The sequence below is a fragment of the Thunnus maccoyii genome, chromosome 23, assembly GCF_910596095.1.
Source record: "Thunnus maccoyii chromosome 23, fThuMac1.1, whole genome shotgun sequence".
NCBI lineage: Eukaryota > Metazoa > Chordata > Actinopteri > Scombriformes > Scombridae > Thunnus > Thunnus maccoyii.
This window is the reverse complement of record NC_056555.1, coordinates 13,740,126-13,760,045: the sequence shown is the minus strand read 5'-3', so window position 1 is coordinate 13,760,045 and position 19,920 is coordinate 13,740,126. Positions and strand designations below refer to the sequence as shown.

The 19,920-nt window shown below is 40.0% G+C and overlaps 2 protein-coding genes across 2 annotated transcripts in view; one reads left to right on the top strand and one right to left on the bottom strand.

The window, feature by feature from the left end:
* cacna2d4a (calcium channel, voltage-dependent, alpha 2/delta subunit 4a) overlaps positions 1-19,920 on the top strand; it is an 89,656-nt gene that overhangs the window by 24,556 nt on the left and 45,180 nt on the right. The window lies entirely within an intron of this gene.
* On the bottom strand, positions 2,503-19,298 carry lrtm2a (leucine-rich repeats and transmembrane domains 2a). Its single transcript, XM_042403227.1, has 6 exons — positions 19,262-19,298; positions 9,308-9,537; positions 8,372-8,497; positions 7,681-7,769; positions 7,343-7,500; positions 2,503-6,010 (listed from the first exon to the last, which is right to left on the bottom strand). Exons 1-6 carry the CDS (start codon positions 19,296-19,298, stop codon positions 5,478-5,480), a joined length of 1,173 nt encoding a protein of 390 aa, XP_042259161.1. The 3' UTR covers positions 2,503-5,477.

Sequence of the window (19,920 nt, the reverse complement as noted above, 5' to 3'; positions counted from 1 at the left end):
TTTAGCAGCTCTGACACTTACAGACAAAGGCACTAACTTCAGATACTTCCGTTGACAGGTCCCTAACGCCCCACTCTATGCTGCCATTTTTCACAAATACATGTTAAAGGAAAGGTTTGCATTTTTTCAAGTCTGTCTTAAAACAGTACTCATGTCCCCATATATACACTACACTGAAAGATTTATTGGTAACTGTAATTGTCCCCCCCTTTCCATACTTCCTATGACAAGATTTTGTCAATTGATGGGGGACAAAATCCAAAGTTCCGTTCTGTGTCATATAAAGTGAGTATCTTCAAAAATTTACAGTCTTTTTATTGCAAAATTCACCCTTTTTGTTTCCCCAGACAGTTTTTCATTGCTAAGCTTTGGTGGAGGAGGATTAGTAACACAAGATGTAATAGTGCACTAAAAAAGACTGTAATTTCAGAAGATACCAATTTAATTCGACTTCAGATTGCTGGTGTCTCATATTAGCTTTGGCAGATATTGCCCCCCAGTCTCTTATTTTACACTGCTTTACAATACAAGTTATTATATAGTGACCTATAGTAACTTTTTCAGTGCACATATGCAAGTATTGTTTTAAGGATCACAGTGGATAAAAAGCTGCAATTTTACAGAACAGAGCTGTGTTAGGTGAGGTGAAATTTGTTTCTGCCGACTGCAAACCTTTCATATTTTCACGGCTAAGCAGTTAAAAATGTTGTAATCCTATTTCTCACCACTGAGTGTCAGCGTTCGTCTAACACAATCTGGTTTAGTTTTCCCCTCTTACGTCTCAGCTCTTTCTGTGTTTGGCTTTCTCGGGGACAGATTTAATTTCTCCTCCTGTGGCTGGGATTTGGTATTAAAGTTCAGTATTTGGCTGCTCCGAAATCTGTCGTGACTACAAAAACACAGTGTTTATACTGTTCTAAGGCTCGGCAATGGATTAGTATATCTCTGTGGCAGAACTGGCAGGCTGTACTGTATGTAAATAAACCCTAATACTCTTCTACTGACAGAGAGGCCGACTGACAGAAAGAGCAGAAGAGAGATAAGAAGGTAAATGAAAAATACAGAAGGGCTGGGAAGGAGAGAGGAGGAGGGGGGACGCAAAGAAGAAAAGATAGAGTGACTATTTGACATGGAGAAAGAGGAATAAGGCTAAAAAAAGAGGCAGAAAAGGAAAAAGAGATGGAAATGACACACCAGAGACCAGACAGAGCAGAGGATAAAGAGGGCAGAGGTGGGAGAGAAGAAGGTGAAAAGAATAAGAAAGTGATGGGAGAAGAGGCGACAGAAAGATAAATGGAGACAAGATAAGTGAGAGGAGAAGGGAGGGAAGGGGAGAACAGATGAGAAGTGGCGAGAGGAGATCAAGGGAGAAAGGACAAGATAAGGTACAGTACACGGAGGAGATGTTATCACAGCTGATTCATGCTCTGATTTGACCCTGTGTGTTTATTACATCACAGCTTCATCTTTATATTTTCTAACTCTTTCTTTCACCCCTAAATGTCACCTTACACCACGATAATTATAATCATAAACCACTTGAATTCGACACTAAAAAAGTCACATTTTGGGTTAATTACATGTGATATTTGATCTATTTTTAATGTGTGTAAGAGTAGTAATCATCTATACCTTGAATTGTGCACCATAGGTTTTATGTGTGTGTGATTTAATTATCTTGATGTAATGGACAATAATAATAGTAGTAGTTGTTGTTGTAGTCTTTCAAACCTGGTCTGGATTTGAATTTGACATAAGTGTGATATGTTTTTATTTAAATCAATGCATATTTACCAGGAAATGTTTCATCATCGTCACCATCATATCATCATTGTCATAATCACAATCATCATAATAACACAACACACCATAGAGTTCTGGGCAATGTAGTCTTTGAGCCCCTTCAGTCATCATGGCTGCTGCAGTTTTTACGTAACAAACTATAATTTATTGTTCTTTACACACAGAGGCTATAGGAACAGGTTTCAGCTAGCTAAGATACTTAGCTACCAACAACACAAGACCTGCAGACCAGGGGGTGAGAGGACATTGTTTCTAGAGTCATAGATAGAGTTTAGCCGCTGCCTTTTTCAGCTACGACCCCAGAGTCCCTGTAAAGTTCAGGACTATCTTACACTTGTCATTTAAATTCACCATGCATGCCATTAAGTTGCACATTATGTCCTAAAATTTAGATTTTAATCTCCGTTTATTTATATTAGTGAGGTGGACTGGCCAAGTTCTAGATCCACTAAAATCAAGCTTTCGTGGATCTTGGTATGTTATACAGTACATCCCACCAGCCCTACAAAATACATTTATATCAGGGCTGCAACTAATGATTATGGTCATTGTTAATTAATCTGCCGATTATTTTCTCGATTGAATGTTTGGTCTATAAAATATCAGAAAATAATGAAAAATGCTTGTTATAATTTCCCAGAGTCGAAGATGACGTCTTCAGATGTCTTGTTTTGTCTGACCAACAGTCCAAAACCCAAAGATATTCAGTTTACTCTAATATATGACAAAGAAAAGCATGAAATCATCACATTTGAGAAGCTGAAATTTGCCGATTAATTTCCTCTGAATGGACTTATCGATTAATTGACTATTTGTTGCAGTTCTAGTTTGTATGTAACTATTCTGGGTTATTACTGTTTATGCATAAAAGTGATGTGATGTTCATTAATTCAGCAAAAAGTAAGAGCGTACAGTAGATGTTAGGGTGGTGGTTAAGTGTGTGCCTTCAATGCATTTCTGTGCTTTCTCTGATTTCACGTCATCTCATGCAACAAATTAGGATTGACATTTTTCATTTTATTTAATCATTTCCCTATGCCTTTTCCACTTGGTTTAGTTCTTTAACCATCATGTGTGGATATTGCAGAGATAATGACCGATTCAAAAGTGTGGAAATCAAACATCTTATAGATGCAAATATTCTGATATCTTGACCATTGCAACACACGCAGAATTATGCTAATGCTGCTTGTTATTTCAAATGAGCTGCATCACGAAAAGCATTTGCAGGAGATGAAGTTGACCCTGCAGCTTCATTTGAAAATAAAATCATATTAAAACAATTAGGTTTCCTGTCACTTGTGTGACTCTTTGCTAAACAATGTCACCCTGATGAATTTCAGAGACAAGGCAACAGCATGGGGTCCTCTTCACACTCAGGCTAAACTCTTTCTATGCCTCTTGCAGAGACTTTACTGACTACTGAACACATGTAAATGAACAAGACTAATGAACAAATATTACAGAGATACCTAAACCTAAAACAAAACGAAACATAGAAGTCATAAACAACAAAAGACATACATCATGAATTCATACAGGAAACCATAAACAGTTACGCCAAAAAACATTTTGGGGATCGCTGGGCCAGCACACCATATTAGAGACTAATATAATAATATTTATCTGCATCATACCCAGGTATAAGGTAACACACTATTAATATAGGTTTATGTCCAGCCAATTAATAATTGAGAGGGAACAATAGTTCTACTGTAGGGGAGCAATATGCAATGAAAGCCAGAATCATGAAAGTTCACATAAATATTTCAAAGGCATAAATAAGGATATTTATGAAAACACTTTGTAAAGCAAACACATTTTCACCAAGAAGGAGTGCTAATCAAAAAAAGTGGCTGCTAGGCTGATAACAGAAGGACTCTTTGGCAGTGGTGTTTTCATTTTATGGTGACACAACTTCCATTGCATATTGCAGACCTTTCAGGAAAAACACAAAGGACAAAAATATGGGAGAAGGGAAAGAAAAGAGGAGGTGCAAGTCTTTGAGAAAGTGTAAAGAACTTTCCATAAATAGCACTGGATGGAAAGATGAATGGAGAGATAAAGGGATGAGAAAGAGGAGGAGGAGTAGAAGGAGGAGGGGGGAAAAATAGCAGCGTCTTTTAGTTTAATCCCTTGTTCGTTATAATCCTTCTGGGCAAATCGTCCATTTTAGAAAGAAAGAGAACGAAGGGAGCTGGGAGAAGAAGGCCAGAGGGGAACTGATTAGGGAAATAAAGTGCAGGAGTCTGAAGTTTTATAGTCCTTAGATGATTTTTTTTGTAGTCCTTGTCAGGAGACAGTGTTCTCTGAGATAGTTTTCACGTGCCGTAGTAACAAACATTCACCTCTGAGGGTGAAATCAGTCTGAAAATGAGCTCCGAGCAAATAATATTCACCTTAAAGCAAAGTTTGTGGTTCTTTAAATCACAATAACGTCATTAAAACCAGTGTGAATATTTGTGTGACCACTTTTTCGCCATCATAACAGGCTTTTGATCTGTCCAGATACTGATGATAATCATTTAACAAGCATCAAGTAAGCAAGAGCCTTTTTTTTGTCTGAGGAAAAGTGACAAATACAGCAAATTCAAATTCCATTTGAAATGGTTTGTTCCCCAAAAATCCTTTGTCGAATCTCATGTCCCAAGAAGATCAAGAGTAAAGCTGAGCTCTGGTCCAAGTAGGGGGGAGTATCTCACTGTCGCTCCTGACCTCATTTCAATCTGACATTTCAGCGATCATTTTCTCAGTCCGAATGGTTTCCTGTTCTATGTTTAACATCCCTAGCAAGTCCAGGGGGACAGGAGACTCAGGAGACTCTTTAAGTGTTTGATTTCCCATTAACACATAATCTGTATCACCAGTATTCTTTCTGTGACAAAGCGGTAGAGAGGTGTTGACTATATAAATGACATCTCTTTGTGTTTATCTGTAAAGTTTCCCTCGTTTCCCCCAAGCTTCCCAACACTGGGGGGAAACCTTTCTTGGAGACTTGGAGGTCCAAGGAGAACGTCAGAGGAGCATTAGGCCAGACGAGGGTGAAGGATCTTGGATTTTGGAGGAACTACTGGCTTCAGAGAGGTTGAGGAGGAGAAAGATGCAAACAAATTAAGGGCTGGGCACTGCCTAATACCACAAATGATCCTCATTATTGTGAATATTGGTCCAGTCGACACCATATATACTGTAAATCCCTGAAAAGTCAGCATTCCATACTCTATAAGTGTCTTATTACAGCTTAAATGATATGTTTCATACTAGAGTGAGCCATTTTTCTCTCAGCTGATATGATGGTAAATTCAGAAGCAGCCAACTGCAGCAGTAGGTGGTTGGTAGGCGAGTTGGAGGGATGATTGATAACAAATACTGCAGTGAGAATGGCTCCAAATGGAAGGGAAAATAAGGGAACTGATAAGGTATGTGTGTGTGTGAAAGAGTGAGTTAGAGAGAAGGACAGAGAGGTTAAAAATAGAAAGAGGACAAAGAAAGGAAGACAAAAAGTGGGAGAAAGGAAAGGTGTCAGTTTGAGAGTCAGAGGGAGAGATACAATAACTGTCTGTGTGCATAAAACAAGCTCTTTTATCTCTCTCCTCTTTGAGCCCTTTTAATTTTCGCTCCTTCCAACCTTCACCCTTTGACATGCCAAAACCTCCCCCCGTCCCATCACTCCTCTAGGCCACAGAGGAGATCTGTTTCTCCTCCCTATCCTCCCCGTCTGCCTCCCCGTCTCCCATCAGCGGCTGCCTCTTCTTCAGCTCTCTCTGGTATTTAGCCATCAGCGAGGCATAGATACAACCGTACGCGGCGGCGGCAACCATCATGATGCAAACGATGCCGCACACCACGCCGGCAATCACCACTGTGCCGATGGCGCGGCGCACACTCACGGGTCGGTAACGGGCACGGACACAATCCGACGAGGCCTCTCCACCTCCTCCTCCACCCCCACCTCCAGTGTTTGAAGAAGAGTCATCACCATTGTTGCCGCTGTTGTCAGACATTGGTGTTGCCCCACTGGGGTTAAGAGCACTCCTGCTACAGGGAGGGCCGCCTCCTTGTCCGGACCGGGAACCATCACCTCCTCCTCCTCCGTTCTCATCTTCAAGTTGGAGGCAGTAGTTGAACATTTCCACCGGCACGCCACGGATGTCTCGCCCACGCAGATCCTTCGGTAGCGTGCACTCCACCGCATCCACCTTCCCCCCTGACGGAGATAGAAAGAGGTGCAGAGACAAGAGGACAGGGAGAGGTCATTTATAAAATGCCTTATGCCTGTAAAGCACTACCAATTAACTGAGAGAGAGGAAAAGACAGAGAGGGGGTTGGTTGTGCCAACACTAGGATGAGTCATACATCACTTAACACACACACAGTTTGCTGTGCCCTCCACACTAAGTTGGAGATAGCCTCAACTAAGCCCTTCTATAATTCATGAGATGACATGCCTAGCTTCAGCACAGCTCTAGTGTGTGTGTGTAGAAGAGAGAAATATCTGAGTCACTAATTCCCACAAGCAGCAGGAGGGTGGGGGATCTACTTTGTTATCATCACATGCCGCATTTGTCTCCACACGTAGTATTCATCTGGAGGTCGTGTGTTAGAAAGCCATTGATCTACATCCTCAGATACGTTAAGCTACAGAGACATGAGATAAAGGTGGAGGATGATAGAAAGACAGTACGAGGAAAGTGGCATTTAGCCCCCAGATGCTTTATCTCAGCGTGTGACAAAAGAATCCCCTCTGCAAACAGAGTGCTCTCTCTCCAAATATCTCCAAATATCCCAGCTGTATGCGTTTGAAGTGGTTCGAAGCAGATAGAAGTCAACACAGGTTGCTGTCACTAAGCTTTTCACACTTGTTCGGTGTATTGTCTTTCTTCCTATAACACATATCATCATCTGCCCTTTTAAAAGCAACTGTTATGCTTTCATGTTCTACTATGAAATGCATAGTTTCACTTTCATGGTTAACTATGAACATGGCTTTCATGGTTAACTATGATATGTCTCTTTGTAATTTTCCCCGCTGCTCTGATGATTATGAAATTAACAGCGTCAGTCTTCGTCTGAACTAGATAGAAGTGTTCTGAACTGAGCTGAGGAGAGGAGAGGAGAGGACCCAGCAAAGCAGAAGAGAGCAGAATGAAGCAGAGAGGAGAATGAAGCAGAAAAGAGAAAGAGATGCTTCATTAGCGGGGCAGCTGAGGCCCGAGGCGCTGAGGTGAATGTAGATTTTTACACATGAAGAGAGAGCGGAGAGCAGCTGTGGTTATCTGATGTACTAACAGCCTTGCAAAGACACGTGGCTACAACACACAGTAAACAGAAACACACAATGAGCACAGTAATGAGCATTCACACACCGATGGAGATATATTATGTGGCGAGAAGCACGGGGATGGAAACATCCATCTCTGAGGTAACATTCTCTAGTTTCCACCCACTTCTTCATGACTTCTTTGCCCTCTTGTCCTATCCCCTAATACAAATCAAATGCACCCTTTCGAAGCTCACGTAACATAAGTCAAACATCCACCTCTGTAAAGTAGCCACTCCATCCAGTGTTTGAAATCGCGGAGGTTGCAGTCACATTCCCAGGGGTTGTGTCCCAGTTCCAGGTGTTGTAGGTTGGCAAGGGGCTCAAACGCTGCCCTCTCCAAACCATGCAGCCTGTTACCCGCTAGAGACAGCCACCTATGGAATAATTAGAATAATGAATAATATTCACCTACTCTGGTAACTCCAAAAAAAAGAGAAAATTTTACTCTTATGGCACTGGTTTTAAAAGCTGCTGATGCTATTTTTGTATGTTTGTGTAATTCAGTTGTAGTTGTAGTTCAAACATTGTGTTAAAGAGTTTGATGCAGTTTCTACCTGAGGCTCTGCAGCTCATCCAGTACCCCCAGAGGAACAGAAGACAGACCATTCAGGGATAGATCCAGACTCTGGAGACCCCCCAAACCCTGTAGAAACATCGAGACCAGTTCTTTGTTTGCTCATCTTTACTCGTATAGTTAACTACTATATAGTATATAATCAGTGAGTCTTTCCCCAAAACCCATGCTTCTTTCAGTGTTGCCATGAGTCAGAGCTAGCATCAATTGATGGGTTAATTGTGTTTAATTTAAGGTCCCAAATGAAGTCGTGACACAAGCTCATCCTACAGATCGCTTTGGTTCAGATAAAAGCGAATGAAAGTGTTGAGCAAATAGTCTATTACTATTTCACCATCTGGAGGGAAGCCCAGTCATGTTAGTATATCAGCTCAGGTTGGCTGTATGCCTAAGCAGTATCTGCAGAAGTTGAAACAGTATAACATCAGTACTCTCTTTATTCTCATAGTTTTTAGGTGGATTGACTGATGTAATGAACTGTCACACAGTACGTGACAGACAGGCAAACAGGCATGTATTTTGAGAGGGATTATTTTACTCCTCATAACTTCCTCATAAAATCTAGCTCAGTGCATGATGCTTTGCTGGAATAAGACTATTTTCAGCCCTGTTAGCAAACTGTATTGTATCAACTTAATCTGGTATAGTGCTGTCTAATCCGCAGCGCATACCTGGAAGAGCTCTCTGTCCATTACTGTTAGCGAGTTGTTGTGCAGGGTCAGTCTTGTCAGGTTGGACATGTCTCTGAATAATCCAGCCGGTAAATTATCCAGGTAGTTATTAGAGAGGTCCAGCTCCTGTAATACACAAATAAACACTTACATTTCCACTTACATACCAATTTATGGTAGGCATTTAGCTGCTGCTGTTATTGAGAATGAGTCATAGAGGAAATGGAAAAATACCCGAACCTCTTTCTGAGACATTTTATGCACGAGGCAAAAGGAGGCAAGGGGGAATCTTAAAAAATATATTTACTGCTGCAAGATTTTAATGCACGTTTTATACCCTAAACTGATGCTCCTTTTTCTTTTACAGCTTTACAATCAATAGTTTATCAATCAGTTTCATTTCTTTCAATTTTGGCATATCTTCCTGAAAAGGTTCATATGCAGTGACATAAAGTACCATATATTTACTATAAGTTAACTAATCAATGACTGATCAGTTACTGTGAATTGAACTAATTCATAGTATTTGATGTGCTTAATAACAAAAAGTAATAGCATTTCAGATTGGAAGTAAACAGCAGCCAGAGATTGAGACTAATGAAATAGGGTTTAACCATCTTTTTTTTGGGCAAGTACAGAAACTGTCCATCATTTTTAGCTGTTTTATTTTAAATAGCAACTTGGCTGGGCTTTGCACACAATCTGTTAATGGTGGATGGCCCTGTAAAACCTTGAAACTCTTAACTCTTAACTTTTCAGACTGAGAGCAGAGGTTGTCTACAGTCAATATAAAATATTACTTATTGTCCTGGATGAGATTCATCGTGCAAGGTCATTGCAGAAAACACTGCACACGCCACGGTAAACAACAGCATAAGAACAACCTACAACATGTTCACTGTGAAGCAAAGACACAATAAACAATGGATCGCAGACCTCCAGAGAGGAGAGGTTAGCGAAGGCAGAGGCTCCCAGCGAAGCAAGCTTGTTGTTGGCTAGCAGGAGGGAGCGGCTCCCCGGAGGCAGGAGGTGCAGAGGAGGCAGGGAGGAGAGACCTCGGCCCCCGCAGTCCACCACCAGGCCGTCTGAGGAGCAGAGACAGGGAGGAGGGCAGGAGGAGGCCGGGGGCAGCAGCGCCGCCAGGAGGCAGAGGACACAGAGGAAGACTTGAGGAGGCGAGAGAGAAACAGCGGTTGATTAGTTTTTTGGAGTTACTTTTTCAGAGTGGAAACCAATCAGGAGGAGTACAACAGAGGGACTGGAGGGAAAGCGAGAGAAATAAGCAAATGCAGAAAGAGAGGAATGGGATAAAAGATAGAGTCACTTTAGATGGAAATTAAACCAAAGATTGCAGAGAATTTTTTGTAAAATAAAGAAAAGCAGAACATATACTTTTTCTACTGTCAATGAGACTTTTACAGTTATTTAAAGGATGCATGCATGAATAGTGTGGAAAAGATTCAAAAGAGTGCAAAAAAAAAGACAGAAAAACAGAAACGGAGATGGAGGAAACAGGCTTTACAACATACCGTCTTATGCCAGAGGCAGTTTTGATATGCTATTTAAATTACACAAGAAATTTCCATTTCCACCATTTGTGCCAAAGACCTGATGTTTGCATGGAGGTTTTTCAACTTCATGAAAGCGCAGATTTCTAAATTGATCATTTTGTCTTTGCTAACACACGAGAAGATTTCAACTATGAAAATATAAGACACAATTTCCCTTAAAGATCATTGCTGAACCAAAACATGGCCAGACTAGTTGCTAATAATATTTTGTCAGTGTGTGAGTCTCTAGCCTTCTCTGATTGTTATTTTCATGCAGGCAGTCTATTCTTCACTGTGTCACAAAGCCATTTCAAAAGCTATAATTGTGTGTGTGTGTGTGTGTGTGTGTGTGTGTGTGTGTGTGTGTGTGTGTGTGTGTGTGTGTGTGTGTGTAGTTTTGTGTTTATGAGGGAGTATATCTGTCTTTGTCTTTGTCTTTTTGGTGTGTACAACACATCTCTCTTGGTGACACTCATGAGGGAGATCCTCTCTGTTTTTATTTCATTTTCAATTCATTGTTTTTTTCCTGCAGTCGTTTCATCATTTCGACTCATTATCTCTGTTTCTCTGTTTTTGGACTTCCACATTCATTCTGTTTCAAGTTCTCCTAGTTGTCTGTTTTTAGATTTTTTTTTCTTTCCATCATTCATCATTTTTACACTCTTTCCTCTCTTTGTTTACATCTGCTAATCCAGGCCTTTTCATTCATTCCTTTTCATATTTACTTGCTTCTTTCTGTCTTTCTGTGCATCTGTCTCTCACTCTCTCCACTCTGAAATTCTTACTCTCCCACTTGTGTCTCTTTATCTTTCTCATTTCTCATTCTCTTTCATTTTCATTCAGCACTGTTCTGTATTCCCTCAGTGTCTCGTTACAGTCGCTGACTTTGTTTCCATCCAATGGCTTCAGCCCCGACTTACGCTTTATCTCATTGTGTAGGTGCGACTGTATGTGTGTATGTGTGTGTGTGGGGGGGGACATATGCTTGTGCGCCTGTGCGTGCGTGCGTGTTAAGCACCAACAAAGCGTGATATTAAGAAAACTACTCCGTCTAAACTCCAGACACAGACGTAGCACTTTTTATTTCCTGCACGACTCTTTGCTTCACCAACCGATTCCATGAGTTGCATCATCTGCATATTATTAGCATCTATTTCTCAGCGTGCCATAGTCTTTTGTCACACTCTGTCGCTCTCATTTTCTGTTGTTGTGTGTTCTCTCTCTATCTGGTTTTCTCTACATTTGCTTGCTTTCTCATTTTCTCTTTCATAATCAGGACAGTATTCCGTTTCAGCGCACATGCTGACCGTCTGCCTCTGGAGTGTGATGAAACCCTGTGAAATAGCCCTTTATTTGCCGGTCTACATTGTGAGAACTTAAAAAAAAGACAAAATCAGATGATATGGTATGAGTGATTGCGTAATGAAAATCACATAATTCTTCTAAACTAACTTGGCTGTCCTCAGGGTCTCTGTGTCTCATCGTTGATAAAATATGAAGTTTGTAAAAGCCAGCGAATGAGAGCATTGAGAGGATGCTTTATACAGTACATCCCAATACAGTAATGTTTTATTCCCTTAAAACTGCTCGTAAATAGACTTTCAGAGTAGGATCTAGAAAATAACAGTGAATTTGAGCCTACATAGTTAATGATAAATGAAGCATCAAACATTCAGAATGTAGAGGAGGGCTAAACGGCTTCACAGAAATATCTAGTTTTCTTATCAATATTGCAGTTTAAACAAGGAGCTGCAACTAATGATTACTTTCATTATCAAATAATACGCCTATTATTATTTTTTGATTAACTGATTATTTGTTTGGTCTTTTTACTGAGCATAATCACAATCTTATCTTGTTTCCACCTAAAGAATAGTCAGATAAAATGATGCAGTCTCTTTTTGTTGATATTCTCCCATGTTCTCTTTTGAACCAACACCTTTAAATCTGAAATTGAAACCTGGCAAGATTATTGTAGAAAAAACTGACTAATTAAACTCACATTTATTGAATTATTACAGCAGTGGTATGGGATTTAAGTTAATTACCTACAGCTGTGCTAAAGACACTTGTTACACATTGTTAATTGTGAGTTATAGCTGAATTAAAATCAATCGAAATCACAAGAGCAGCAATCAAACCACAATAGAAAATAAAATCAGTCCTAATAGAGTGCTGCAGTAATTTCATTTAATCCTAATGTAATGTTTTTTTCTGTGTGGCCCTCCACTCCTCAAGGTAATAATGAGTATCATTTTTAATTGTAAATGTGCAATTAAGCCACTTCTGAAAGAAAAATTGATATTCACAGACTATTTTGATCCATATTTATCCAATTTATTCTTGTTGCTTGAAACATGAAAAGCTTCCATGTCACATTTTTTTTAAACCTCTGGAAACCACATTTTATATTTTATACACAAGCTTTAAGCATTCATGTTGACAACAGTCTGGAAACAGCATCTTTTCTTAGACATCGTTTTTACCTGTCAGACAGACAGAACATTACCTCCCTCAAACAGGACAGTGTCCCATTTTTGATGGTTCAGAAAGCAGATGCTGTGGCCCTGAGTGTGTGAACTCTCCCCTGTTCCTGTGTCTGTTATCCTCTCTGCTCCATCCTACAGTATAATCCTAATCTCTGGGAAAATTAACTCCACTCCATAAGTGGATGAAAGGAGAGATTTTGAAGTATCCTGAAGCGTCCTGCGCCGTCTTACTTTGTAGTGGTAATGCTTCAGACGGCCTATCTCTCACTGCAGCGGCTCAAGTGGGAATCTAGAAGGATTTTGCTGCACGGTGACTGTGAATTTGCCATAACAGGTTGGAGCTGTTTGAAAAGTTAGACTAGTGCAGGAGATTTGTGAGGACAATGTAGCTCAGAGGTAGAAGCACTGTTATACAACTGAGAGGGGGTGACATGGGGCGAGAGATTGTGTTTACTTTGCAGCTTCCCTCTCATAAAATTTCAAATTGTGGTCAAAATGGGCTTTTTTGCTGTTGCAAAGGTATTTTTCTCCACTCTCATATTTTTTTTTTCTCATTTCCGTCTTCCACCACCACCCCCACCTCTCTTCTCCTTCTGTTACTGTAACTCCCCCTCACCCCCTTCCATCAGCCCACCCTCCCTCAGTGCTGAAGCCTATCTTCCAACATTTATGAGTGGTTATAGCTGCTCTCGTGGAGGAGGTGGTTGTTGTTTTGGCTTATTTTAGCTGCTCCAAATCCTCTCTCTGTTCTGTAGCACTCCATGCAGCCAAACCAGGAAGAAAAACATTCTGCCATAGTCAGGAGGAGGATATGGAGGTTCTGTCCAAATAAGTGTAAGTGGTTCTGTGCAGTTTAATTCAGTCCAAACAGACTTCAATCTGAATCTTTTATAAGAATCCCTGAACACATGCCGTGAAAGTGCTGACATTTTTAGGCAAATGTAAACGACATTAAAATGCAACAAGATGTTCCTGTTTGATCACAGCAAGACGTCTGAGACAACTCCTTAAGCAGTATTACCCATCAGACCCCCGACAATCTAGTACTTGGAAGTGGCAGCTCTTCAGGAATGAACAATATTATTGATCATTTGGCTTTCTTACTGTCCTTGTCTCATATAGTTGATTTTTATATTATTGTGAGGCAAAAATATAATTAATTTTGCAAAGGCAGATTCTTGATAGTAAGTGAATACTGAAATATTTCTCTTGATAATGAGATTTTTTACACATTTAAGTTCATTATGATTGGAGCTATTTTTTAAAATGATACTGCCTGGTTGGAGGATATATCCTCTCCAAGGAAGTCTGGCTTTCTTTTAGCTAGCTGTGTGTATGTGTGTGTGTGAGTGTGTGTGTTTGAAGTTGTGAAGGGTGCTACTGAGACATTAGTCATAGGTAATCTTTGAAATAGGATAATTAACTGTCAGGTTGTGTGTGTGTGTGTCTTGTCTTGTCTGGCTGTCTTGCAGTACCTCCTGCCTATTTAGTTTCTCTATCTGTACAAAGTTGCAGGATTATGGTATTATACTGACACACAAACATAAATCCACACACACACATACTTAGAGTTTTTTAATAAAATTGTTATATAATATTATAATTTCACTTTCATAGGCACACTCCTAGACTAATTTCTGGTATCATATGGCCCTTGTTGTGCTGTAAACACGTGATGTTTAACAGCGTCTCCTAGACGACACCTTTTGACAACTCTGGGGCCTCAGCTGTCTGTAAATTTATATCCAGGGGCCCCTGGGTGACACTGGACCCAGCTATGATGTCATCACCACAGGCACTTCTGTTACTGAGCCTAGTCGCATGTTACCAGGGGCCAAGCTGTTTTCCATGTAAGCGACAGACTCCCTGCTATCTTATTACGAGGACGACCAGCTGTCCTCCATGCGCCAGACTAAACTCGCCTGTATTTCTTTAATGTCTCACACGGTCCGCTAGACAAGAGTCTGACCCACGTCTATCCTGCTGCAGAGTTAAGATTTGACTCCTGTGACTCCCCATACCTGATACATTACCCGATACAACGTTACAGTGTTCATGCACGTAGATAAGATAACAACCCCTGTATGCCCTCAGAGGGAAAAATTGTAGGCTGGCTTAAAAACAGTTGTGCTGAAATCATTAGCACATGAATCAAACAAACATTTGCTGGTGCCAGATTTTAAAGTGTATGTGTTTGATCTCATTGTAAGCTGAATATTTTTTACAGCTAGTTTTTCACAACATGATAAGCCAACAGTTGTTCCTAAAAATGGCTTATAACACATCTATAAAGCATTTGTGAACCACTGATAAGCTATTTGGTACAACTTATAAAACCTTTATAGGTGACTTAGGGTAACAATTTCTTAATCGGTTTCTTTATTCCATCTCACTCCCTTTCACCACAACTTGTATTTGTTTTTGGAATTTGCATGGATGAGAAAAAGCGGAGTTAAAATGAGAATCTGTTCCTGGTTACATGGAAATATTTCATCAACTACTTGACTAACATACAGTTATGTGTGTTTTTGGATTATAAGTTGGACAAAACAAGCAATTTGGTATTTGACGTCAATTTTATATAGACTAAACAACAAATCAATTAAGTAAAAAAAAAAATTGTGGTTAATTGTTAACGAAAACAATCATTTGCTCAACATTCAAGATACTTCTCATCTTCTATTTTACAGTAGCATTTAAATTATTTTAGTTGTCATCTAATGTTGTAAATATAATAAAGCTTGATTAACTTGCATCAACAGGCCAGTCTTCTTCATATTCAACAAGTGCCCCTTAAGTAGTAGCAATAATGTTGTCATAATGTTAATAGCTTATTATTAAAGTGTCATCATATACACATTAGTCATAGTTACAATTTATTTAATTGAAGTGAGGATACAAAACAAATTGTATTTGTGTTGGTATTTGTGATGGATATACTCCTCTTACTCTAAGTTTATAATAAGAGACATATGAATAAACAGTAGCACTGTCATTAATTTGAGTAAAAGTGTCTTATAATGCATTATCTATGATGTATAATCCCCCGTCTATATTATCTCAACTCACAGCCTGTTTTTCTACAGCAGCAGTGTCTGTGTAATTTGTCAGAGGCTGTTACATGTCTGATCTCCACTGTAACCCCAGACCTCATTTAGTCAGCAGATGGAAAATAGCCAGCCAGTGTGTGCATGTCACACACAAACATCCCACTAAATGTCTGTGTGTGTGTGTGTGTTTGAATCTCTCTTTACAGTCTGCAATCTCACTATATACGCATAGCTTTTTTTGTCTAGGGCTTAGCATAAGAGCTATATAAAAGAATGCGCAACACACATGCACATATAATATCATAGTCCCAGCAGTGCCACCACATTATGTCAGCGCTGACAAGGTAACGCTGTGTTACCGTAGCAACCGAGTGCTGTAGACAATATTAAAGAGAAGCGAAGAAAGGAGGCATAGGGAGAGAAGTTTGTGTTTCACATCAAATCCCGTCATTTAACCCACATTATCTCTTTCTCTCACGCACACAACGTTTCTGCCTGACTCCAAGGCACAACCGTGTATAATCGCTTACTCACACACAGGAAGTCATGGTCGCACGCGCACACACACACACACGTACACACAAACACGGATAAGCAGGAACAGAGTGTAGGGGTTTAGGCTGTACTCCTGCTGACAGTGTGATGAGAGGAGAGGAAATGCTGGATTAGCCTTTTTCTCCAAAATCCTGATTTTTAAACATTTTTTCTTAGCTTCCTGTGTGATTACTTCCAATTATTTCTCTCTATTTCTACCTTGGTTTTTCTCTTTTTTCCCCCTTCCTTTTTATTCTTTCCTTTGTCCCTCTCTCATTCTCCATTACTCTACCTCCCACTCTTTCTGCCCTTGTCTCCAGTGCCCATTTCTCCTGTGATGAATTCTACATTGGTAAGACAGAATCATTATTTTGACTTGGAGGGGTGAGTGGGTAACGTGTAGGCTGATCTGCCTCTCTAATTCATGCTATCTGTATCAATTTGTTGTGACACACACGTACACACACATACAACAGTGTGGCCCATGGGAGTGTATGACATGCAGTGACATTGTTTTTTTTTGTGGAAGTGGCTATTAATTAGCCAGATTGACAGGTAAGACAAAGAGAGGGACAGATAAAGGGAAAGGGACAAAGGGGAAAGAAGTGATGGAAAACAAATTATCCCTAAAGCATAATCTTAGGCCTGCATCAGTGCATCCACTGTAATTGCTATGTATTTCACCCTAACATCATCTCTCTGATGGATGTGTCATTGCTTTGTACTGGCCACTCGACTGGGCCGCAGTCCAAGGCTGGATACATTCAGAATTTTGGAGAGAAAATGAAGGACGCTTGGCTTTTTGATGTCACATCCGCATCAGTGTGACCAGAATAGAATAGATTCTTGGAGTCTCAGATTCGTGACAGGTCATAATGTATGCCCACTCACTCTTCAGGAGGACGGATAGACAGATGGTATTGATCCAAAGCACACACACACACACACATACACACAGACATACTCACAATGTGTGAGAGACAGTAGTCATGGTGTGGTTTAAATGCCGTGGTTTTATGATTCTTTTATTTATCTACTTTGCTGTTTTATTACAGTCATGCCAATATGTTTTCAAAATGAAAGTGGAAATTGAAAGGATAGATGGATAGATAGATACAAAGATAGATAGATACATATACGTAGATACATATATAGTTGCCCTTTTCAGTGGCTCGTTTGGAGTTCGCAAAGACAGATTGAGCAGATCTCAAATGGCTGTATTATCTAGGACCATTATCAGCCATTTTCTATGATTACTTGTTGAGTATAGTACTATTTTCTGTCAGGAATGGGCATTGCTATGATCATGGTAGCTTATCAGCCTCATGCTGGATCCATACCACACCTGCTACGAGTGTACCGTATCAGTATCGTTTGCAAAGTGCTGAACTGGAGTGGTGCCGTTTGTGGTGTGGTGGATTATCCAGATTTATCCCTGCCAATGACCTTGTGAGTGAGAGCGGGTCAGTACTGTGTATTTGTACACTTCACCTGGCACATTCCTGCCTTACCTGACCCAAACTAAACTATGGTCAAAAAAGAAGAAAGGGGAGATAAACCTTGTGTCCTGTGCTGGCAGGCATGTGCGAACGAATTTCTGTATGGATATTACACAGCTGGAGATAGCACAAGATCACCTCAGCAGTAGAAATCTTCTAACTCCTACATGGCGCTCATAGCCACGCTGACAGCCAGTCATCACAGCAACATAATGAACTTTAACCTCTAAATTACCTACATTACAAGCTACCGCTGATAAGGAGGTCAGGGGTCAAAGCCACAGTAATCTGACAGCAGATGATAATGTGCCTATGTTCCTAGAAAAGTCGTGTACAATATGATGGAAGAGTATGCATATAAAAAAGATGAAAGGACAAATGCTTATGGTGAAAAATTGAGAAAATGTCATGAAAAGTTTACTCTTTGGGGAACTGATGTTAGTACCTGCAATCTGTGCCTCTCAAAATAACTGTCAATAACATTAAAATACCCATTGCTTACATACTTTAATTTACCAGATGCTTTGGATTGTTTGCCAACGAGCTGTCATTCCAGTTTCTATTTATTTCCAAGTCTCATATAACACTATGTGAAGGGATCAGGCTCTGCTCCAAACCCAATGCTGCACATACACACGCTGTGCCACGCCGCAGTAGCTTCTTGCCAAACCCAGCATCTCAGCAGGGTTTGAAAAGTGCCACCACCTACCAACCATGCAGTGATGAATTTGTTTTTTTATTATATTCCCAAAGCTGACCGAAGTCAATTTAACAACCTGATAGCCGCTGTAGGTGGAGAAAAATGTAGTTTTCAGTGAATTACAGCCAGTTTACCTCTATTGTGGCTCTGCTCCAAACCTGATGCTACTCCCTTAGTCACTGCTCTGTATTACAGCTGTACTCCAAGTATTATGCTCCAACCTTAGTCACTCTATTATGGCTCCAGTCCAAAGCAAATGTTTTAACCTCAGTCAGCGTATTAGATCTTCATTCAAAGCCAAATCCTCAATGCGTCCATCACTCTCTCTGTGTCACTTTCTCTTTTGATTAGAAGCTATGTGGTCAGTTAATCTGCCGGCTTTGTTTGGGGCTGCAACAAGGTGCATAAACACACATGCGCACACATTCACACACACACACACACACACGCACAGTGCGGTCAGATCAGCGTGTGTGTGTTTATGTGAGTGAGTATAGGAATGGATTCATGCCTGTGTTGTGTGCAAATGTATGTGTGTGTCGTGTCAGATGAGACAGTCTGCTGGGATCGTGGGGGCCTGGAGGCACCATATGGTCTCTATGTCGCTCATAGACCTCTCTGTTCTCCTCTCTCGCCTCTCCTCCTTCATCCTTTCTTTTTCCTCACTGTCTTCTCTCTTTCGCTGCACCTCTTTGATCTCCCATCCCTCTTCTTCCTCCTCTATGCTCCCCACTGTTTCCATTTTTTTTCTCACTTCCTCTGTCTCCATATTTGTGTCACTCACATTTTATACTCTCCCCCTCCAGTTTCTTTTTGAGATCGTGTTGTCTTTTTCACTTAGAAAAGCCTTTTTTCACCCTGTCGGATTTTTTCTTTTCAGTTTCATGATTGTTTGGTACCACTTTCTAACAATTTACTCTTTATAAAGGGTTTGTAAGTCTTAATTAAACTTAATGATTAATAAATCTTTTACTTATGCTTTATAGATCAGTTAGTCAGAGCAACTTTTGGTTGGTGTTATCCTCCTGCAGGACACTTTTCTTTTTCCTCCCCTAATGGACTACTTACCTTCTGAGAAAACCTGCAGCATCTGGACAAAATCCATTTATTAACAACTTATTAACATGTATATTCTGCAGACTTGATGTCTTATTAGAGAGTATGAAAGCTACAACTATTTATCAACTGATTATCAACATTTATAACTGAATTATTACCAAAAAGAAAGAATAAACATGCCAGAGTTTTTAAGTTATTCTTAAACATGGCTTATAAAGCATTTGTTAACAAGCTACTTGTCACAACTTATATATAAACCCTTTATAAAGGGGTTCCAATCTCTTAATTGGTTCCCTTTCAGCACAATAATTTGTTTTTGGAATTTGCATGGATGGGGAGACGCTGAGTCATATTGAGAATATGTCCTTGGAACACTATACTATGTGTTTTTGGTGGCAAAGAAATTATGCAATAAATTGCATTGGAAATGCATTTATTGATCATTTGGTACAACAGAATTTAACAGAATTTACTTTTAGCCACAACACTTCAAAAATAGCTTTGAACACTGGAAAACACTCATAAAACATCCTCCACAACCTTTCCCATGTAGGTTACACACCTCCATCATAGTTCTCCACATTAGTTGGAAATATGACCAACACTAGCTGACACTGAAGAACAATAACAATTCCTGAACAATTCTTCCCATTTTCCTTGTTTGTTCT

What these genes read in the sequence shown, in the direction of transcription:
- lrtm2a (XM_042403227.1), bottom strand. Translation starts at nt 19,298, where the DNA reads ATGGATTTTGTCCAGATGCTGCAGGTTTTCTCAGAAG. An exon ending in TGGACAGAGAGCTCTTCCAG is followed by an intron (nt 7,770 to 8,371) that starts GTATGCGCTGCG and finishes ATGTTTCTACAG; the next exon opens with GGTTTGGGGGGTCTCCAGAG. An exon ending in GATGAGCTGCAGAGCCTCAG is followed by an intron (nt 7,501 to 7,680) that starts GTAGAAACTGCA and finishes ATTATTCCATAG; the next exon opens with GTGGCTGTCTCTAGCGGGTA.